Source organism: Cetorhinus maximus, chromosome 11, assembly GCF_964194155.1.
Source record: "Cetorhinus maximus chromosome 11, sCetMax3.hap1.1, whole genome shotgun sequence".
Taxonomy (NCBI): Eukaryota; Metazoa; Chordata; class Chondrichthyes; order Lamniformes; family Cetorhinidae; genus Cetorhinus; species Cetorhinus maximus.
Window position 1 is genome coordinate 44,448,364 of NC_135889.1, and position 19,481 is coordinate 44,467,844.

The following is a 19,481-nucleotide window of genomic DNA, read 5'->3' on the forward strand; positions in this document are numbered from 1 at the left end:
ACCTGCCTTCGGGCAGAGGACTGAAGAAGAAAAAGAAGTTGAGGACCCGAAGCAGACCTTTGCTGGATGCCACTTATCACAACCTGCCAATTCGAGTACCAGCCCATTATCCTTACTCTCTGTCTCCTGCTGTTCAACCAAGTTCCTAACTAGGTCAATAACTTGGGATCAATTTTAGATAGCAGTCTCTTATGGAGGGCTTTATAAAATATCTTCTGAAAGACCATAGGAAAAAACCATCTATTAACAATACCCTGTGCACTACTTTTGTCACCTATTCAAATTAATACCCAAGGAATGATCTATTCTTTAAAAATCTATCGAAGTGCTGCCATAGGCATGATGGGCCAAATGATTCTGTGAAACAATAATTCCCAACCCAGTGGGCACTGAGGTTGATCATAACACCCTAAAATCTACCCAGATGGAGAGCAACCAACTCAGCATGAACTGGTTATGGAGCCTGGGATTTTCCCCGTGCATCTGGCTCAGTGTTTCACCAGTCAGTGCATTTACCCAGTGATCCTAGTCATTTTTGCTTCCTTTTTGAAAACAGATTCTGTTCTGGTGGCATGGAATATTCATGGTTTAATAGCCTTGTGTTGCCCTCTACCCTATTTCCGATCAGCTGAGTAATGGCTGACTGGATATGATCATTGAAAGAAAATGAAAAGATTCATTCTTTTAAAGATTGAAACATTAATGATCCACTCAGATCAACCTGCAAAACAACAGTTCTATTCTATAACATTAACATCTAGAGTGTCCAAAAGCCAAATGAACTGCATGGAGAGATAGGAAGAGAATTTTTAAAGATCAGAAAAGACAATTCAGCGCTCTCAATGTTAATATGCTGCAGTGAAACAGAATGTAAATAAGGAATGGTTTTTCCAAGATAACCTGATAATCGTTAGTGCTCTGAACGTTATATTTATTAAACTCTCTATTTGTGTGTAGCTATAAATTTTTATTATTGTAAATGACATGCCTACCTCTAAATTAGCTGAAGCACACCAAATTCATTAGTGTTCAACGCAGCTTGAAAGCGAGATAATGAGGGTAAAAAGCTGCTGCTGCTAGATAAATAAAGAGCTGCTCTCTCCCAATTATTGATATGCCAAGGCAGGAAATATGGAAAAAAGCCATCATGTCATTACTTACCAAAGGCATTTACCATTACTCCTCCCACCATGGCACCGCAGCCTCGGCCCAAACCCAGATGGAGCCCTTGTAGAATTCCCTGGGTAGAAGTCCTTAATGCAGGAGGTACAGCAGCACTGAGATAGGAGATGCATGCAGCCCATACAGCTGCATGGGTAACGCCTGCATACAAGTAAAAATCTTTTCAACATTTGATTTATTTTATATTTGGAATATACAGTGTTTACATAATGAAATGTATTGTTTAGTTGATCAGATAGGCACTACTTTCACAGTTAAAAGAAAATGCATAATTTTCTAAGGCATCAAGAAAACCAAGACAAAGGAAGTCAGATTTGACTTTTTCAATTGAATTAATTACATCTTTCTTCGGGATGCTTAAAACCTGTCCAAGATCTTTTCTCGACTTCATGCAGAGAATCATAGAATGATACAGCACAGGAGGCCATTCAGTCAGTTGTGCCTGTGCCAGCTCTTTGAAAGAACTATCTCAATCCTCTGCCCTTTCCCCATAGCCCTGTAATTTTTTTCCCTTTCAAGTATTTATCTGATTCCTCTTTGTACATTATTACTGAATCTGCTTCCTCCACCCTTTCAGGCAAGAAATTCCAGATCACAATACACTGTGTAAACAAAATATACTCAGTCAGTAAGAGGTGAGTAAGGAGAATGCTTTTTTATCCAGCAAATGAGGATGAAGGCTCAATTTACTGATTCCCGCTCACCTTATAAATAGCAAGTGGAGGAACCATTTTACTGAATAGTTTTTGTGCTGATATTTCAGGGAAGAACATTAGAAATATTTCCTTTTGCCATATTAAAATTTCAAAATATTCTTGACTTTATCCTTACCTTGCAACACCTCCATGGGGAGCACGTACCATGCATTTTCCAAATAAGAGATATATAAATACCGAGCTGTATTACAGGCCAAGCCAATGTACAGTACCCTGGGACACAAACAAAGCACAGTTAAGTACAAAGACAGGGCTTCTCTTGTTAACCCCAATTTTTATAAAATCCAAAAGATTAATCAATCTCCCGTAGCATTGCTCATAGTAAGTCAAAGGGCATATTGCCCACTAAGCCCTTTAGTTTCTCATTCCCTTTATTACTCTTCTGTTTTATTTTTTCCTCCCTTCCTGTTTGTCCCTTTTTCATTCTCATTTACTTACTCTCTTCAACAACAACATTTTTAGTGCCTTTAACAAAGGCATTTCACAGGAGTGTTATCAAACAATATATGTCACAGACCCACAAAAGGAGGCAGTAGGGTGGATGACCAATAACTTGATTAAAGAGGTAGGTTTAACTGCTAGATTAAAGAAGGAAAGAGAGGTAGGGAGGTAAAGAGGTTTAGGGAGGGAATTCCAGAGTTTAGAGCCTTGGCAGCTGAAGGCTTGGCCACCAACAGGGAAGCAATTAAAATCGTGGATGCTCAAGAAACGAGAATTAATGGAACGCAGATATCTTGGAGGGCTGCAGGGCTGCAATTGATTACAGACACAGGAGGGGAGGATCTTAAACCAAGGATGAGAATTTTAAAATCAGGGCATTAACTGGAATCCAGTATAGGCCAACGATTACAGGTGTGATGGGTGAACGGGACTTGGTGAAACGTTGGTCACTGGCAGCAGAGGGTTTGGATGACCTCAAGTTCATGGAGGATAGAGCCTGGGAAGCCAGCCAGGAGTACATTGGAATAGTTAAGTCTAGAGGTTTTAATCGGCAGATGAGCTGAGACAGGAATGAGGTCAGGCAATGCCACAGAGGTGGAAATAGATGGTCTTTGTGATGGCTAGAATATGTGGTCAGAAGTTCACCTTGGGGTCAAATATGACACTGTGGTTGCCAACAGTTTGGTTCAGCCTCAGACAGTTGCCAGGGAGCAGGATGGGGATTCTGGCTAGGACCATAGGCAATAAATTCGGCCTTCCGAATATTTAGTTGGAGGAAATTTCTACTAGTCTAGTACCAGGTGTCAAGACAAGCAATCTGACATACTAGAGAAGGTGGAGAAGTTGAGAGAGTTGATGGTGTGGTAGAGCTGGATGTCGTCAGCGTACATGTGAAAACCAATACTGTGTTTTCGGTTGTTGTTGCCGAGGGGCAGAATGAGAAGAGAAATAAGAGGAGGCCAAGCTTAGACTCATGGGTGCACAAGGGGGAACGGTGAAGAGCTGGAAGGGAAGCCATTTCAGATGATTCTTGTAATTTATCATTTTTAAAAAATCTCCTTAGCAAACATACCCTGAAAGAACAACCCCAAAGAGTCATTGAACCTGCTCTAGAGAGAGGCTACAGAACAATGATATTTTACCTTTACATTGGGCCTATGAACATGGGGCCAAATGGAAGTTATGAAATATGCAGGAGGATGTACATAGAGTCCAGAACATAGAGGCCTGGAGGTATGTGTCACATGCTTTTGCAAGAAGGGTTGAAAGCTGTTGGAGCCAAGTTCATGGGTAGTTTTGCGATATTTCTGTAAGATTTTTTTAATGTGTGATGCAGGCTAATTTTTTTGCGAGTTAGAAATTGTCACAGTGTTTGTATCTTGGTGGTTGGTTCGAATTTTTTTAGTAGAATGTAATTGGGGAGAAAATTGAAATGGGAGCAAGGTTTTGCATAATATGATTGGTGAATAATGAAAATATAAAATAACAAATTACAGAAGGATGAAACACTTCAATGAAAGTGAAGAAAATGGCAGACAGGCACAGCAATTCAAGCTGCAGCAGAAATGTCACTTTAAAGCCTAAATTTTTACAGGAAGTAGGTGCAAGGCTCTCAAACAGAGGCAACTTCAAACAATATAGTAGAATTCTTCCAAGTATCATGACACTCATCTTATCTCCTGATGTAGATTAATTTAGATATTTTATACCCTAGGTCAACAAATCATAATCCTGGATCATACCCAGGACTGATGTAGTTTGAACCAATATGATTATATGAGTTATGTTTAACCACTGATTTTCTAAAAAAAATCAGCTAGTTTTCATGTTTTAATGAAAGGCTTTTAACTAAGGCAACTATACAGCGTACGTATGGCAGATAATGAAAATTAGTGTCCCTAGCCGTAAGAGTTAAATGGCCGTGCATGCTCTTCCCATTTCATTTTGGCCAGAATTGTACCTTTGGCGTGCAGCCGCACGCTCGACATGTCGGAACGTAATATGACGCGTGATGACATTGGGTGTGCGTCCTGGCGTCATAGCGCACTTGCGCGATATTTCGTTTGGTGGGCGCGCGCTGGAATCAGCTGCTCGCCGGCCGATAATTGAAAGCCCTATTTAGGTCATTAAGGACCTAATTAACTTGAAATTTACGCTGCCCGTCCAACCTAATCGTTGGAGGGCAGGCGAAAAGGCCAAGCGGCCTTTACATTTTTTAGGAAACCTCATCCACGAGCGGGATGAGGTTTCCTGAAGCTAATACCAATTAAATAAAACCTTTAGACATTAAAAACATGCCCCATCTCATGTGACATTATCACATGAGGGGACATGTTTCATTCAATTTTTACTGTATTTATTAATTTTTTTAAAAAGCACTTCAATTTCCCTGAGGCAGCTCCGTGCCTCAGGGAGATTGAAGCGCTCTTTTCACACGCATACGCAAACTGCGCGCTAGACCCGACTCTCCCTCCTCACCCCTCCCCCGGCACAGGTAATGCTCAGCACTACTGCTTGCGATCCATGCATTGGCCCACCTGCGTAAAATGGCGCTGCGGAGCCGATCAGGGGCGGTAGTCGGCTTCCCGACCGCTCCCGCCGAGCCCGCACGCCAACTGTAAAATTCTGGCCTTTATGTTACAGCAAAGCAAACCTTATGCAAAAACATAACAAACTTACTATGTCAGGTTAAACATTACTGAGTCTGAGAAATAATGTGCAAGGTTACGGGGATGAGGCAGGAGAGTGGGACTAGCTGGAATGTGCTTTCAAAGAGCCAGTGCAGACTCGATGGGCCGAATGGCTTCCTTCAGCACGGCAAAGATTCTGTGATCCTGTCTGTTTGAGGAAATCGGGAAGCAGAAAAAATCAAGCATAGCTTTGCTGAACAACCTGACTTGAACCTTTTGCATCCTGGGCACTGATTTAAGAGTTGTAAAGAAAGTGCTAGACATTTAATTTGAACTCATGTAGAAGCTACATTTTTAAAATCAAAAGCAGCACAAAGTTTCCATCAGCTGAAATGGAATGAACATTTTCAAAAGTGCAACTGACATCCTATTCATAAGGTTGCCTGAAATAGCATGAAGGTATAACAATTAAAGGACTGATAGAAAGCGAAGAATTCAATTAGATCTGAATATTCTAAACATTCCTGCATGCTTAGAGAAGAAGTCATCTGTAGTGTAGCCACAACCAGTACATTCCATGCATTGCATAACCTAAATACGAGCAGCTCCTGATAGGTCTATGGACTACAGATGACCAAAATTGAGAGAGTCTGGAATTTCTTGATATTGACTGGTATAAACTGGTGCTAATTGCATGCAGTAATATAGTTAGTAAGATTAAAAAAAGATTGTAATGAAAGGTTAGAAGATGAAACAGAAGGAAGAGAAGCAGAAAGATAAGCTCAATGGCTGTAAGGTGCTGTCCACAGCAATGCAACCACTATGGGTTATGGGGTGTTGTCTGTGTTTATGTTTCTTTAACCCTTAGTAAACCTGCAAGTGTTTCACTCCTGCTGAGTCTACAGCTCTCAGTTCTGGTACATTGACAATCGACAAGTACAAGCCCGTGTCTAACCCTATATTAACAATGCTAATGCCAACAGAGGGAGAAAGTGTGTCTTTGAGACATTTTTTCTTGATGCCTTCCTCCAAGAGCTGGTGGTGGTAAATCTAAGCAGCAGCCACTAGCAGATAGATTTCATCCCCCAAATTGAGTCTGGCTACAGGTGGGCTGATCTCTTATCTGGCTTGTCCAGGTATAAAAGGCATAATAGATAATGCAAGGAAAAATTGTTTTGAGAGAGGTGTTGTACACAGAGGGATTCTTTTAATTCATTTATGGGATGTAGGCATCACTGGCTAGGCCAGCGTTTATTGCCCAACCCTAATTGCCCTTGGGAAGGTGGTGGTGAGCCACCTTCTTGAACCGCTGCAGTCCATGTGGTGTAGGTACACCCTCAGTGCTGTTAGAAAGGGAGTTCCAGGCTTTTGACCCAGCAGCAGTGTCGGAACAGTGATATAGTTCCAAGTCAGGATGGTGAGTGACTTGGAGGGGAATGTCCAGGTGGTGGTGTTCCCATCTATCTGTTGCCCTTGTCCTTTTAGATGGTAGTGGTTGTGGGTTTGGAAGGTGCTGTCTAAGGAGCCTTGGTGAGTTCCTGCATCTTGTAGATGGTACACACTGCTGCTACTTTGCATCAGTGGTGGAGGGAGTGAATGTTTGTGGAAGGGGTGTCAATCAAGCGGGCTGCTTTGTCCTGGATGGTGTCAAGCTTCTTGAGTGTTGTTGGAGCTGCACTCATTCAGGCAAGTGGAGAGTATTCCATCACACTCCTAACTTGTGCCTTGTAGATGGTGGCCAGATTTTGGGGAGTCAGGACGTGAGTTACACACCGCAGGATTCCTAGCCTCTGACCTGCTCTTGTAGCCACAGTATTTATATGGCTAGTCCAGTTCAGTTTCTGGTTAATGGTAACCCCAGGATGTTGATAGTGAGGGATTCAGTGATGCTAATGCCATTGAACGTCAAGTGGTGATGGTTGGATTCCCTCTTGTTGGAGATGATAATTGGCTGACAATTGTGTGGCATGAATGTTACTTGCCACTTGTCAGCTCAAGCCTGAATATTGTCCAGGTCTTGCTGCATTTGGACATATTCTGCTTCAGTATCTAAGGAGTTGCAAATGGTGCTGAACATTGTACAATCATCAGTGATCATCCCCACTTCTGACCTTATGATGGAAGGAAGGTCATTGATGAAGCAGCTGAAGATGGTAGGGCCGAGAACACTACCCTGAGGAGCTCCTGCAGTGATGTCCTGGAGCTGAGATGACTGACCTCCAACAACCACAACCATCTTCCTTTGTGCTAGATATGACTCTAGCCAGCGGAGAGTTTCCCCCTGATTTCCATTGACTCCAGGTTTGCTGGGTGTAGTAGTGGTGCAAATAGTGACCTTTAGGTTCATTTAAAGCCCAGATTCATCTGGTTGCAAGGATGCAATGTGAAATGACTTTGGCCAGTCCCAAGTGGTTCAGCTCCTAGTGGATTTGGCACAAGACTGCCCCTAAATTTGGCACTAACTAACAATGTCAATTACAGAGAATACAGGATAGCTGGTGTGGGGAGAAGTTACCACACTGATTCAATAAAAATGTGCTTCTGATTTTGCAGCATAGTGGAGGAAGCTTTATTCTGTATCCAGTTGTGCTATACCTCAACTGGAATTGCTTGATGCTGATAATGAATAGCTGAAATAGGAAGCGTTCCAGTCCCAGCACTAACTTTCATCGCTTTGATGGGTAAGAACAACAGGGTAGAATGGGACAATGGCACAAAATAGATGGTATTGGATCAGCTGCCCATTATATGCAGAACCCGATATTTAATTCCATTGACTGAGATAGAACTGAACATCAGGTGCTGTGTATATCTGTAGTAATGGTATTGAGCCAGACACTATGGGGGGAATTTTAACCTAGTAAATGAGCGGCTTTGAGTCAGGTGGGAGGGTTAATGTCTGGGAAATCTGTTTCCTGACCCAAACCCACCTCCAACACATCCATTTTTCCAACTTTAACTGGGCCCAGCAGGTGGACAGGTGACCGATCCACTCCAAAGAGGCAAATTGGAAATTTAGGTACAATAATGATGCCGCTAATCTCATTGTTATTTAGGTTTTTGACTGTAACTGTCATTGGCTGTGTTTTCCAACAACCAGGCAGCTTCCTGAAAGTGAGGGCTTGGTGGATCCAGACAGTAGTACCTCAACTGGAAGTACCTTTACACCTACCTCTTGGATCCAATGTCAGCCTGAGGTGCCTCCATGATCAGGACACCCCACCTAGCACACAGCATCTTATCTCCCCAACATAAGGGCAGAATTTTCCACTTCCGCCAGGGTTGGGAAGCGTGGCGGGCGGGGGTACAAAATTTGGTGTGATGGAAGGAGCCAGTTTCCCACTGACGGGAAATCATTTTGGAATTTGTTCTCCTGACTCTGATGGCGGGTAAAAAACATTTCCCGTTGATCTATGTCAGGAACCACATTTGCATTCATTTGCATCTCATGAATGCTCATTAAAAGGCCAACTCACCAGAATTATGTTCTCCCTCCAAATTAAGTTCCCCGTCAGCGGATAATTAGAAGTCTGTTTCTCGACTGTATAGAAGCAACCTGCATCTGACGAGCATCAACTTCGAGGTATAAAGACCCTGCTTTTGCCTAACTTTAAGAACGTTTCTGCAAGATTTCATGTGCTTGTATCAGAAACTGCACCAAAGCTGTGCACAGGGGGCAATGGCAGTGGGAAAGCGGAAAACAGAAGAAGGACTGGGGGGGGCGTGGAACATGGGAGGGAAGGGGGAAGACAGAGGCAGAGGAGGGAGTGGTGGCCAAGGAACAGAGTGGAGTAGTAGAAGCGGGGCAAGAGTTATAAGCCTTTCCAAGAATAAATCGAGACTCCTGGGGCTGAGGCCATGTTGTTGGGGGCATATTGAACAGACTGTTCTGGGGTTGTGAGGGCATGTTAGAGGGCTATGCATGACACACATGTCTTGGTCCCAGTTTAGAGTGGGGAAGGGCCTCTCGGGACAGTGATGGTTGTGCACTGTACGCTGTGCAGGGCATTGTCATTCACCTGAAGAATTTGGGGGTTAGATGTATGGTACTGTGAGGCAGATGGCACAATCATGGCCTGGTGAGGCATCTGCACCCTGTAAATCAGGAGCTGAAAAGTCATGGAGGGAGGGAGGTATTGGATGGTCTCATTGTTGGTGGGGGGTCCCGGAAAGTCAGGCTGCGTGTAGCCTTGAGAAAAGGAGGGGTCAGGTTGACAAAGAACATGCAGACATCATCATTAAATAGTTCAGTGGAGAGGACAGGAATATCAACACAGATAATGATGGGTTCCAGGGTAATGGATAGTGACAGGAGGAATGGGAATTAAGAGGCGATGAGGATGGAAGAGGATGGGAGGGCCTTGGAGGGGATGATAGGGGGAGGTTGGAAGCTGGTCTCCCAGACGAATGTTAGCAGCACCATTTCTGAGTTCACCTTACAATGATGCAGTTTGAAAGTCAAGCTTGAAAACAATCAGGCAGGGAGAGGTCTTGGGGCGTGTGGGAGGAGTTCAGCACAGCAAATCTTGGCTGATTGAAGGGGCACCCTATAACTGTCCTGCTCAAACCATGAGAAGCATATCTCAGCTGAGTGCTGGACTTGAGGGTCTAATGCACAATGAATGAACTTGGCTCCTTTACTATTGGTGCGCATTCAGACGAGAATCCATTAAGTTTAGGTGCTGCAGTGCATATGGTCTTAAGTGACACCTGATCTTTACAGAGGCATGTCAGAATGGATGCAGGCTCCAAGAATCAATGGCCACATCTGCTGCGCAGAGGCAGCATGGGCCCTACAAGCCTCCAGTTTCGCAGTGATTTGGACATGGCATTCAAGGCGCCATGCTTGTAGTCAGAACATAAGTTCATGGACTAGGTATGCATAGTTATTGTAAAGGCCAATTTGTCAATGGTTAGCGCTTGACTGTCTGAAAATGGAGCTACATCCAGACAACACTATCTCTCCAAACATCAGCTCTCATGCATGTTTAATGCAGAGGCCTCAGACTGATACAGAGCCCCAGGATGCCTTTGGACATCAGGACATAGTGATCTGTCACACGACAGCATGGACACAAAGCTGCGAGTTATGTTAGCATTGTACTCACAGAGAGTGGCTCAGCAGGACCATCGTTTGATTATTTACAAACACACATAACCCTACATTTGTCAGAAACCTGTCAAGTCTATGTCCTGCATTGCATTGGCATCTGAAAGGAACATGGCTGAGTCAGTTCTGACACAGCAGTCAATGCTAAATTATTCCCCTCATTAATACGGGTGAGCACTCAGGAGGTGTGCCGGAGCATCACTTTTATACCATTACAGTCCTCGATATTGTCCACCTCACAAAGGTCAATCCTTGATATGAACTCTAAGTCACTGAGTGCGCAGTCATGTAATGAATCCCATGTTGATTAGGGCTCTGTGCATGATCTCACAGAGGGATTCCATCAAGCAATGCTAGGCAGCCGCTCAAGAGCAAAGTAACATCCTCACAGGTAATTGGATGGCTTCATCAGGATGAGCACACACCGCTGACATCGCACACTCATTCCCACCGAGCAGACATTTCAAATGTAACAGAGTGGAACCAACTTCCATCGCTCAGCGTCATACATGGGGAGAGTGGGTTCGAATAAATGAATAATGTTCAGCCTCAAACCCAGAGACGAAATAACGCTACAGGGAGGCATGAAAGGCTATGGTGCTCTACAATGAATAATACTTTTACCAAAACCTCACGGTCATAAAATAAAGGCCATTGCAAACTGCACTTGGGTGAAAAGACTCCAACATTGGTAGCGATAAATACTTATAACATCCACAAACTGCAGACTTCAGTGCAACAGCATCAGGATAATCATGAACCTCCACATAATGTCTCCCTCAGATGCAACGGTTACGTGTCTATTGTCCAGCCATCATTGTCATGTAGGAAGCGCCTTTGTTCATGTGGAACTAAGGGTGATTCATTGTCAGGAGACTGACTGAGACTTCATGGAACTGAGAGACAAGACAGGAGAGAACTGAGTGGTGGGTAGGGGGCAGTGGGCAGCATTTTGTACACTTGAATGAATGTACACTTGCCTCACATCAATTAGCCATTCAATACCTGAGACTTGGAGAGGGATAAAAGCAAAATGTATTTACAGCAGTGCACATTATATACAGTGAATGGACACCTGTGCCACCATTGTGCATTCAAAACTTCCTAATTTTCCTTATTCTACCGCTACGTCTAGTGCAGCCCTGACATCACAGCAGAGGTGGAGGCAGCCTGTTGACAGCTATGCCCTGTTGTCTGAGATGACTTTGGCAGCATCCTCTGGAGGCCCGAGACCTGGAGGACCCCGGTCTGCTAAAGGTCTCCTGTTTTGGGGCATGTGCATTCTCCTCTACCTGACCTACACAAGTTGATGGGATCACAGGCAGAGGAGATTTGGAGTGACAGGACACCCTTCGAGACCCCTGGTTGGATGCCCCCAGGGTGTCAGGCACTCTCTCTGACTCCTGGAGGGAGGTTAAGGTGCCCCATCCACATCTCAGCACTGCTGGAACACACCCATGACTAGAACGATGGAGTACAGGTCCGAATGCAAATCCAGCAGAAACTGTGTGTTCTACTGGACCTGGGACTCCAAGGCGGCCGCCAGCCTTCCCATGGAAACTTCAATGCCCTTGCATGTGGAGCCACATCATCAGACAGAACTGGATGGACTCCTCCACCCTTCGTTCCAGTCTGGTGATAGCCTCTGACAACTCTGGCTGATGTCCCCCTGCCAGTCTCCGCATCTCCAACATTTCTCTCAGGGCCAATTGCAGAAGCTCATAATCAGACTCAGACTCTGCAAGGGCCTGGTCTCCAGCAGATCTCCGAGTGTCAGAAACGTCAGCTGTCACCACCTCTGCCTGCTTTGGACATGTGCCCGTGCACTGATCACATTGTGAACCTGAGCCTACTCTAGAACTAGGACCCACCGAGGTACGTGTATCTGTGCTGGTGGAGGGTGCAGTTGAACACAGTGATGGTCTTCATCCAATGGATCCTCTACCTCCATATCGGAGGTGGTCTGGGGTCTTGGGCTGGGCCGCTTGCTTGAGGATGGCCTTTGCCGTTTCATGCTGTTAGCTGGAATACAGAGAACAGATAATTAGTGATTGACTAGGCAGGCTCCTACACTGTAGGTCACTCACAGTCATTGTCCACATGTGGTCAATGTATACTGCATGGAGCCTCACAGGCTTGTTGGGGAAGTCCGATCTAGCCTCCCATGCAGGAACGATCTCTGTTCTGTCTGGTGAGCTCTACTGCCTGCTCCTCATGGGAGGAGAGTATCCTCAGCTCTGGGGGAAGAACCCCTCAGGCCTGCGATCTCTCTGGCTGATTATGGGCGAGCTTGCCCTACATAAAGACAGTTAGATTGACTGTGAGCGCTACGGTTGAAAGAGCAGTTCAGAAGCATGCATACCTGCTGTGTGTGCTGACCCCTCCCCAAGCAAGGGATTAAGATGCTTGTTTATGCAAGGTTTTACATGAGATTTGATCTTAAAATGGCTGGTAGACATCCAGTGCTGATGTCCCATCATCTGGTAGTGTGTGACATCCCTATGGACTCTAACCCTTAAACTGCCTGATGCCCCCATGAGAGTGTGAGTTTAGAGTGAGAAGAAGGTTCACTTACACTGGCAGAGCACATCAGATCATTCATCCTTTTCCTGCACTGCATGGTGGCCCTTCTTCATTTTCCACTGGCGCTTACCTCCCTGGCAACCTTCTCCCAGGCCAACGTGGTCAGGTGGGAGGACCACCAGCTCCCATCCTGAGGAATGGTGGCCTGGAGGAGAATATCTAGGGAGGCCTCGCTGAAACATGGAGCAGAGGGTTTGGTTCGCTTCTAGGCCTTTTTGCCATAACACTTGGCCTGCAGTGAGTGAATGTCTGTGCGGGTGCCATTGAAATATGGCACCAGAGTCTTCAACCCTATGAGGTAACGACTGGGCGGACGAATCCCTGCCCACCCAGCCACAAAATTCGACGAGCTCCTCCCTGATGCATAACTAATGAGCTGGAAAGTGGAAGATCAGGTGTGGAAATCCACCCCGCTGCCTAGCAGGAACCATATCAACCTTCCCTCCTGACACCACAGTTAGTCTTCAAAATGGAAAATTCTGCCCTAGGTTTCCAGATTCCTCTCGCAACACCGCCTCCCACCCCAAGTCTTCTGATTCTCCCAAGGCCTCGAATCCCTCACCTCAAGGCACCTGATCCCCCAACACAGGTCTCTGAACTCTGATTTCTCCTCAAAGGAACCAAACCTCTCCCACCCCTCAAGGTCTCCAATCCCCCTCCCTGAGGCCTTCAATCCCTCAGCCACAAGGCCTTAGGCCTTCCCACCCCTAACCTCCCCCCACACAGAATCAACAATCCACCTGGTCAAGCCCCCTCCTTCCCAAATGATCGAACCCCACTCCTCCCGTTCCAACCCACCCGACCAACTCCCACCTTGACCGACACCTTGTCTTCCCCCGATCGAAATCCCTCCAACTGACCTCCCCTCCTCCCCTTCCCTCCAATGGAAACCCTCCCTCTCCCTCTCTCTAATTGACCCTCATCCTCCTTCTTCCTCTAATTATCCCTCTCCTCCACACTTTCCCCCCCACCAAATCCCAGTCAACAACCCTTCCTCCTCCCTATCCCCAATCAACCCCACCCTGACTCCCCAGCATGGACTTACCGCCTCCCCACCTGACTGGAGGCCCAGTGAGCCAATCAAGCTGGATCCTGGGTGAGGAAGTGATTGGTGATGTTAGAGTTCCACAGCACCTGGTGGAATCCCAGATATCAGGTTCCTCAGGACTCTCTGACTGAGCCATTTCCTGCGAGTCAGGTAAATAAATATTCTCCGCTCTGGCCCCAAATGTGAGGTGTGGGGTCCAGGTCGGGGACATCCGATCACAGGCTGAGGGCAGATGACGGTTGAGGGAGTCGGGTTTGATCGCAGTGGGGTTTAATGCTGACCGTGGGGAGCAATACGGTGGGAAGGTGGGGGCTGGGGGGGATTTACACGGTAACCTGTTTGACCTGTCGGAAACACTCCTGCTCCTCCTGGACCCTAAGCAGCACAATAAAGGCCCATACCCAATGGATTCAGCTCTTCCTGCCTCTTTTTAACCGCTGGAATTCCCGAGGCCAGGAAAACCCAGCTGGTTAAAATTAGAAGCACTCTTAGAATTAAAGCACACAGCGTCATACAAACGCTTAAATGAACAACTATCCCTTGATAGGAGACTGTTCACCCACCCCTCATCCTGATTTCATCAAAATGGAAAGTGGGCGGTTTCAATTTTAAACTTTTTATCCTCCCATCCCAACCAAACCCACCATTTTTGGCAGTTAAAATTACCCCTTATAATGTTTTAAAAAGAATATTAAAGGATCTAGGGAATGAACAGAGAAATGCAATTAGAGCAGACAACTCCAGTTAAACAACAAATGGTGGACCAAATGACCTCCTCTGTGCTGTAAATTCTGAGAGACATGTTCTTCCTGATATGAGGGTGACTCAATTGTTAACAAAGGTCCTGGTGTTTTCAGCCATAAACAGTCTCCATTAATATTCGGTTTATGAGTTTCTGTACTTCTTGTATTTTGTTTGAAAAACTATGCTTCAATAGAGCCCTCAGCCAAAAAAATTTCTCAATAATCTAGAATTTACTTTTCCTTAGCATAGCTTTCTCTCAGTACAAAAAGATGGCCTAAAAATAGATGGAAACTTGTAGCCTCCCTTGTATCACAGTATCTTTATAGTGTAAGAGGCCATTCGGCCCATCGAGTCTGCACTGGCTCTCTGAAAGAGCATTCTACTTAGTCCCACTCCCTTACATTATCCACATAACCTTACACATTCTCTCCTTTCAGGTAGTAATCCAATTCCCTTTTGAATGCCTTCATCAAACCTGCCTCCACCACCCTTTCAGGAAGTTTGTTCCAGGCTCCCACCACCCCTCTGGGTGAAAAAATTTTTCCTCACATCACATTCACTCCTTTTGCCATTTATTTTGAATCTGTGCCCTCTAGTTCTTGTTGTTCTCTCGAGTGGGAGCAGTTTCTCACTATTTACCCTGTCAATTCCCCTCAGGATCTTGAATACCTCTATCAAGTCTCCTCTCAGCCTTCTTTCTCCAAGGAAAACAGTTCCAACCTCTCCAATCTGTCCTTATGGCTACAGTTCTTCATCCCAGGAATCATTCTTGTGAATCTCCTCTGTACTCTCCCTAATGCCTTCACATCCTTCCTCAAGTATGTTGCCCAGGACTGGACGCAGTACTCCAGATGAGGCCTAACTAGTGTCTTATACAAGTTCAACATGACCTCCTTGCTCTTGTACTCAATGCCCCTATTAATAAAGCCTAAAATACTATATGCTTTATTAACTGCTCTTTCAACATGCCCTGCCATCGTCAATGACCTATGTACGTATACACCGAGGTCCCTCTGTTCCTGCACCTCCTTTAGAGGCTCTCCCTTTATTTTATACTGTCCCACCATATCTTTTCTGCCAAAACAAATCACCTCACACTTTTCTGCATTGAACTTCATCTGTCACTTGTCTACCGAATCCACCAATCTTGTTTTTAAGTGTGTGCTGTGTCAGGCAAAGGGAAGTCAGTATAACAGCTTACCTGATATGACCCACCAGCTCGATCAACTTATGACTAAAGAAGTAAGCTGTCAGTTCCGATACGTGACTTAGGACTGAGCAGATTCCGAAGAGTGTGGTTGTCCCATTCAAGTCTTCCAGATGCCAGTAGAGGAATGTAAACACAAAGCCATAGCCAAAGCCCATAAACCAGGCCACAAATAGCACAGAACCATATTGCACACTGCAGATTATCCTAAGTAGCTGCATAAATTCAAATGTTCTTGTTCCCGTGCTCTTGGATTCTTCAGCATTGTTTGTGACTCCAGATTCTTCCGCTGAAGGATTCTGAGCCACTTGTCGAATTTCAATAAATTCTTCCCTTGTATTTTCCTCAGTTTTTAAATGACTGTAGTCAAATCTGAATTGGGTCGACACAATTAGTGCTATTGACATCAAAACTCCAAAAACAATAAAGGTTAACCTGTAATTCTTGTAGTCAGGCTTTTGACAGCCCTGACCCTGAATAGAAACTTCAATATGCGTGTGGTCAATGGAGATGCCGACCGCCAACATGGTAATGCCCCATCCTAAGGAGCCCCACATTCGCTGCAATCCATAGCGGTCTCTGTGTTTGCCAAGGTATTGTAGGGTAACGGTGTCTACGATAGTAACTGCTGGTGCACTGAAGAACTCTCCAACGATAACAACCAACAAAATCATTAGGAAAATATTTTCAACTTCTGCCAAGTCAAAAGTGATTGATTTGTCAGGCTGTAAGGTTGTGGCAGATGTGCTGCTGGCAGTGGTGGAATGTAATGTCCTGTTTGGAGGTATGGTTGCTGTTGAATTGTCAGCACCTGGAACAGCTTTTTCCTGTAAAATATGGCCTCGTTCTGCACTGACCAAGGGAAAAGAAAAGCCGAGATCTTCCACATATCCAAAAGGCTGGTTTTTGAAAATGTCTCTCTGTATCCGACTCTTATTGGATTTGTTTGGGGTAGAGTGATTTGTAGGTAGAGAGGTGGGTAACACTGAAAGGGTAGAGAAATTTGAAGCCGAAGTGGTAGGTGTTGGATTCCTTGATTCACACCTCATGGTGGCAGGTTTCACAAAACCGATTCCCAGGTTGAAGACAATCCAACACATAACTGAAAAGAGAAGGACAATCTTCCCTTTTCTAAATCGATCTGCTATAACACCCCAGAACGGTGCACTGCAGAACTCTATAAAATATCTTATCCCCACCAGAAGTCCACCTTGGCTGGCCAACATGCCAAGCTGCTTGTAATACACAGGTAGCAATGGGCACAATGATCCATACCCAGAGTAAAAGAAGAAGTAAAACACTTTGGAAATAAGAAGATCATTACTTATTTTTATACAACGTCTCTCTAACCAGTCCTGTTCCACTTTTTCTGTTGCTTCTGTTTCTGAATTGATAGGATTAGGAGGTGGTTCATCCCCTGCTTCTATTGACAGAGTGTTGAAAGGTTCGGCAAGAATATATTTTCTCTTCTGGTCCTCTTCATCATCAGAAAGGATGGCAACTTTGTCATCACTCGCCATAGTTAATTGGTGTAGTGTTCAGATTCCTATACTGGCCTACAAAGGAGAAGGAAACATTTAGAATATTCTTTAGGTGAATATAAAAATAAAGTCTTAAATTCCACTTCGTACTACCACTATATTTCAGGGAAAACTGCCTTATTTTCAATTTGCAGCACCAAGTAGGATGGACTAAATTAGTCGAGTAGCTCAATAAATGGCGTCTCTTATTCCATTTCTCAAACAGAGGTCATTCTGCTATTTGTTTCATTGCTATTTAAATTAAAAATGCTTTGTCTTAAATGTACTCAGTGCAAGCTGGAAATCTAACATGGGACCTGTCTGGCAGGCAACATTACTTGGATTCTCACTGTCCTAGTCAGCTGAGCCAATTTAATACTTTAAATTGCCCCAATTAGAGTTGAAATTCCTTCTTTAATTATAACATAAAATTTAAATATAGTCACATTACCTTTTCTATCAGTTTTAGAAATCAAAGACTATGCTTGTAACCAATGTCCTCTCTATTATTGTTGTTGTGCACCACCCATTCATTGACGTGCACAGAACCTTTCAATCTTTTGGGAGTCTGCGCATGCTTGGTGAATTAAAGGGGCCAACTTGTGCTCAGCCTGATGTGCAGAAATATCTGGGTTGCTGCACAGTTCCGGAGCGTAGAGGGAACATTGCTTATAACCGATCATCAGAAGCAGGAAAATCAAATAATTCATCTTGAGTTGGAGGCCTAGATGAAATGCCTCTTTTCATAATAAACAGGAGGCTGCCTGTCTTTCTCAATAATTAATGATGCACTAACTAAATTTCAGAAATACAACTTTGCAACGTGTTTTGGAAGAAAATGGTTTTGCGCCTTTGGGCCATTAATTACAGAGAAAACCAGGAATTCTCCTTTATCATCATTAAAGGAACAATTTCAACCCTAAATGGGAAAATGAAAAATACTAGATGAGTTTTCGTCTAAGGTTCAGCTGGCAAATGCAATGAGTGGCTAAGCCTTACAAGTCCAGTAAGGTCCTCGGCTGGATCCCCAGTCTGTCCTGAGTGAACTAATCTTACAATTGGCCTCGGTCACCCTGGGGTAGTGCAGGGAGTTAACCAAGATTTCTGTTCTTGAACAATGTTCAGCAATTCCTGTTGAAGGCATGTGTATGTGTACAGAATGTGAGAGCAGAATCAGGGCTGGACATGATGTCTTCCATGGTCAAACAGCCTGCTAAAATTCACCATTGAACACAGATGAAGAAAAACTGCTGCAGTAAGGGTCAAAGAACATGCAATGTCCATTTAACTTAACGAAAGGAGGATAAGAGGAGGGAAGATGGTGGAGGAAGATATTTTCTAAATGAAAAATCTTAAATGAGGAGCTTCAATTTGCTGTATCAGGGCAACAAGCAGCATCCATGATTGCTTAGAATTGACCATGCCCATTTACTCACAATGATATTTTGCGCTGCAAGCCGGTGCTGATAACATGTACATTGCAGCAAGGAAATGGCACATCTGGGCCTTGAGTGAACAGGGCAAGCAACTGTTCTCCTTTTCCAATCAGATTGAAAGATTGTGAAATTAACTGTGCATGGACCAAGAAGGACATATAAGTTGGAGAGGGAGAATTTTATATCGGATCAGGTACAGAAACAGAAATAAACAGAGGGAAAGAATGAATTAAGAGAGAGAGAAAATGAGTCTGAAAGGAAGAGACAAAAAAATTAAGTTTGACATTTTTGAATTCTCCAACAACAATTAAAATCTGAAGAAAGGAGATTCCACACTAGTAATTTTCAATGTCAAAGAGGTTGTTTGGCAGTCCTTAACACTTAATGCATTGTTAAAAAGGTAGGACTGAAAAGGCCAAAACCTAACTTTCTGTACAAAGTTTACTTAGAATTACATAAGCCGGAACTTTCCGCTCCCATTTGCGGTGGGCATGTTTGGTGGTGTGAGCGGAAAATATCACGAGATGTCCCTAGTGGCATTTGCAGCAGCGTAAATCCACAACGCGATTGTCCACTGCCATCATCAGTGGCAGGCTGCATTTCCTGCCGTCCAAAGCCAGGAACTTAATTTTAATGCATTTGCATCTCATTATTATGCCTGCACCCTGGAATCATCCCCACACGTCAAATTTAATTCCCACGCCGGTGTGAATTCAGAATGGCGTGATTTACGACTGCCTTTAAAAGGCATGCACCTGGCGAGCTGAACTTTGAGGGGAACTCAGAGGTGAGTGCACACAACCTTGAGCTGGCTGAGGAGGAGATGGAGGAGCTGCACGTCTCCCTCAAAGAGGGGGACGTCGA

At 44.5% G+C, this 19,481-nt stretch overlaps 1 protein-coding gene across 3 annotated transcripts in view; it reads right to left on the minus strand.

Moving 5' to 3' along the window:
* mfsd6b (major facilitator superfamily domain containing 6b) overlaps positions 1-19,481 on the minus strand; it is a 74,101-nt gene that overhangs the window by 23,784 nt on the left and 30,836 nt on the right. For all 3 annotated transcript variants that reach the window (XM_078551866.1, XM_078551867.1, XM_078551868.1), the window contains exons 2-4: positions 15,656-17,217; positions 2,014-2,111; positions 1,162-1,323 (exon numbers count right to left, since the gene is read on the minus strand). In XM_078551866.1, the coding sequence (XP_078407992.1) occupies positions 1,162-1,323; positions 2,014-2,111; positions 15,656-17,181 (1,786 nt within the window). In that variant the 5' untranslated portion in view covers positions 17,182-17,217. The remainder of the gene's footprint in view (positions 1-1,161; positions 1,324-2,013; positions 2,112-15,655; positions 17,218-19,481) is intronic.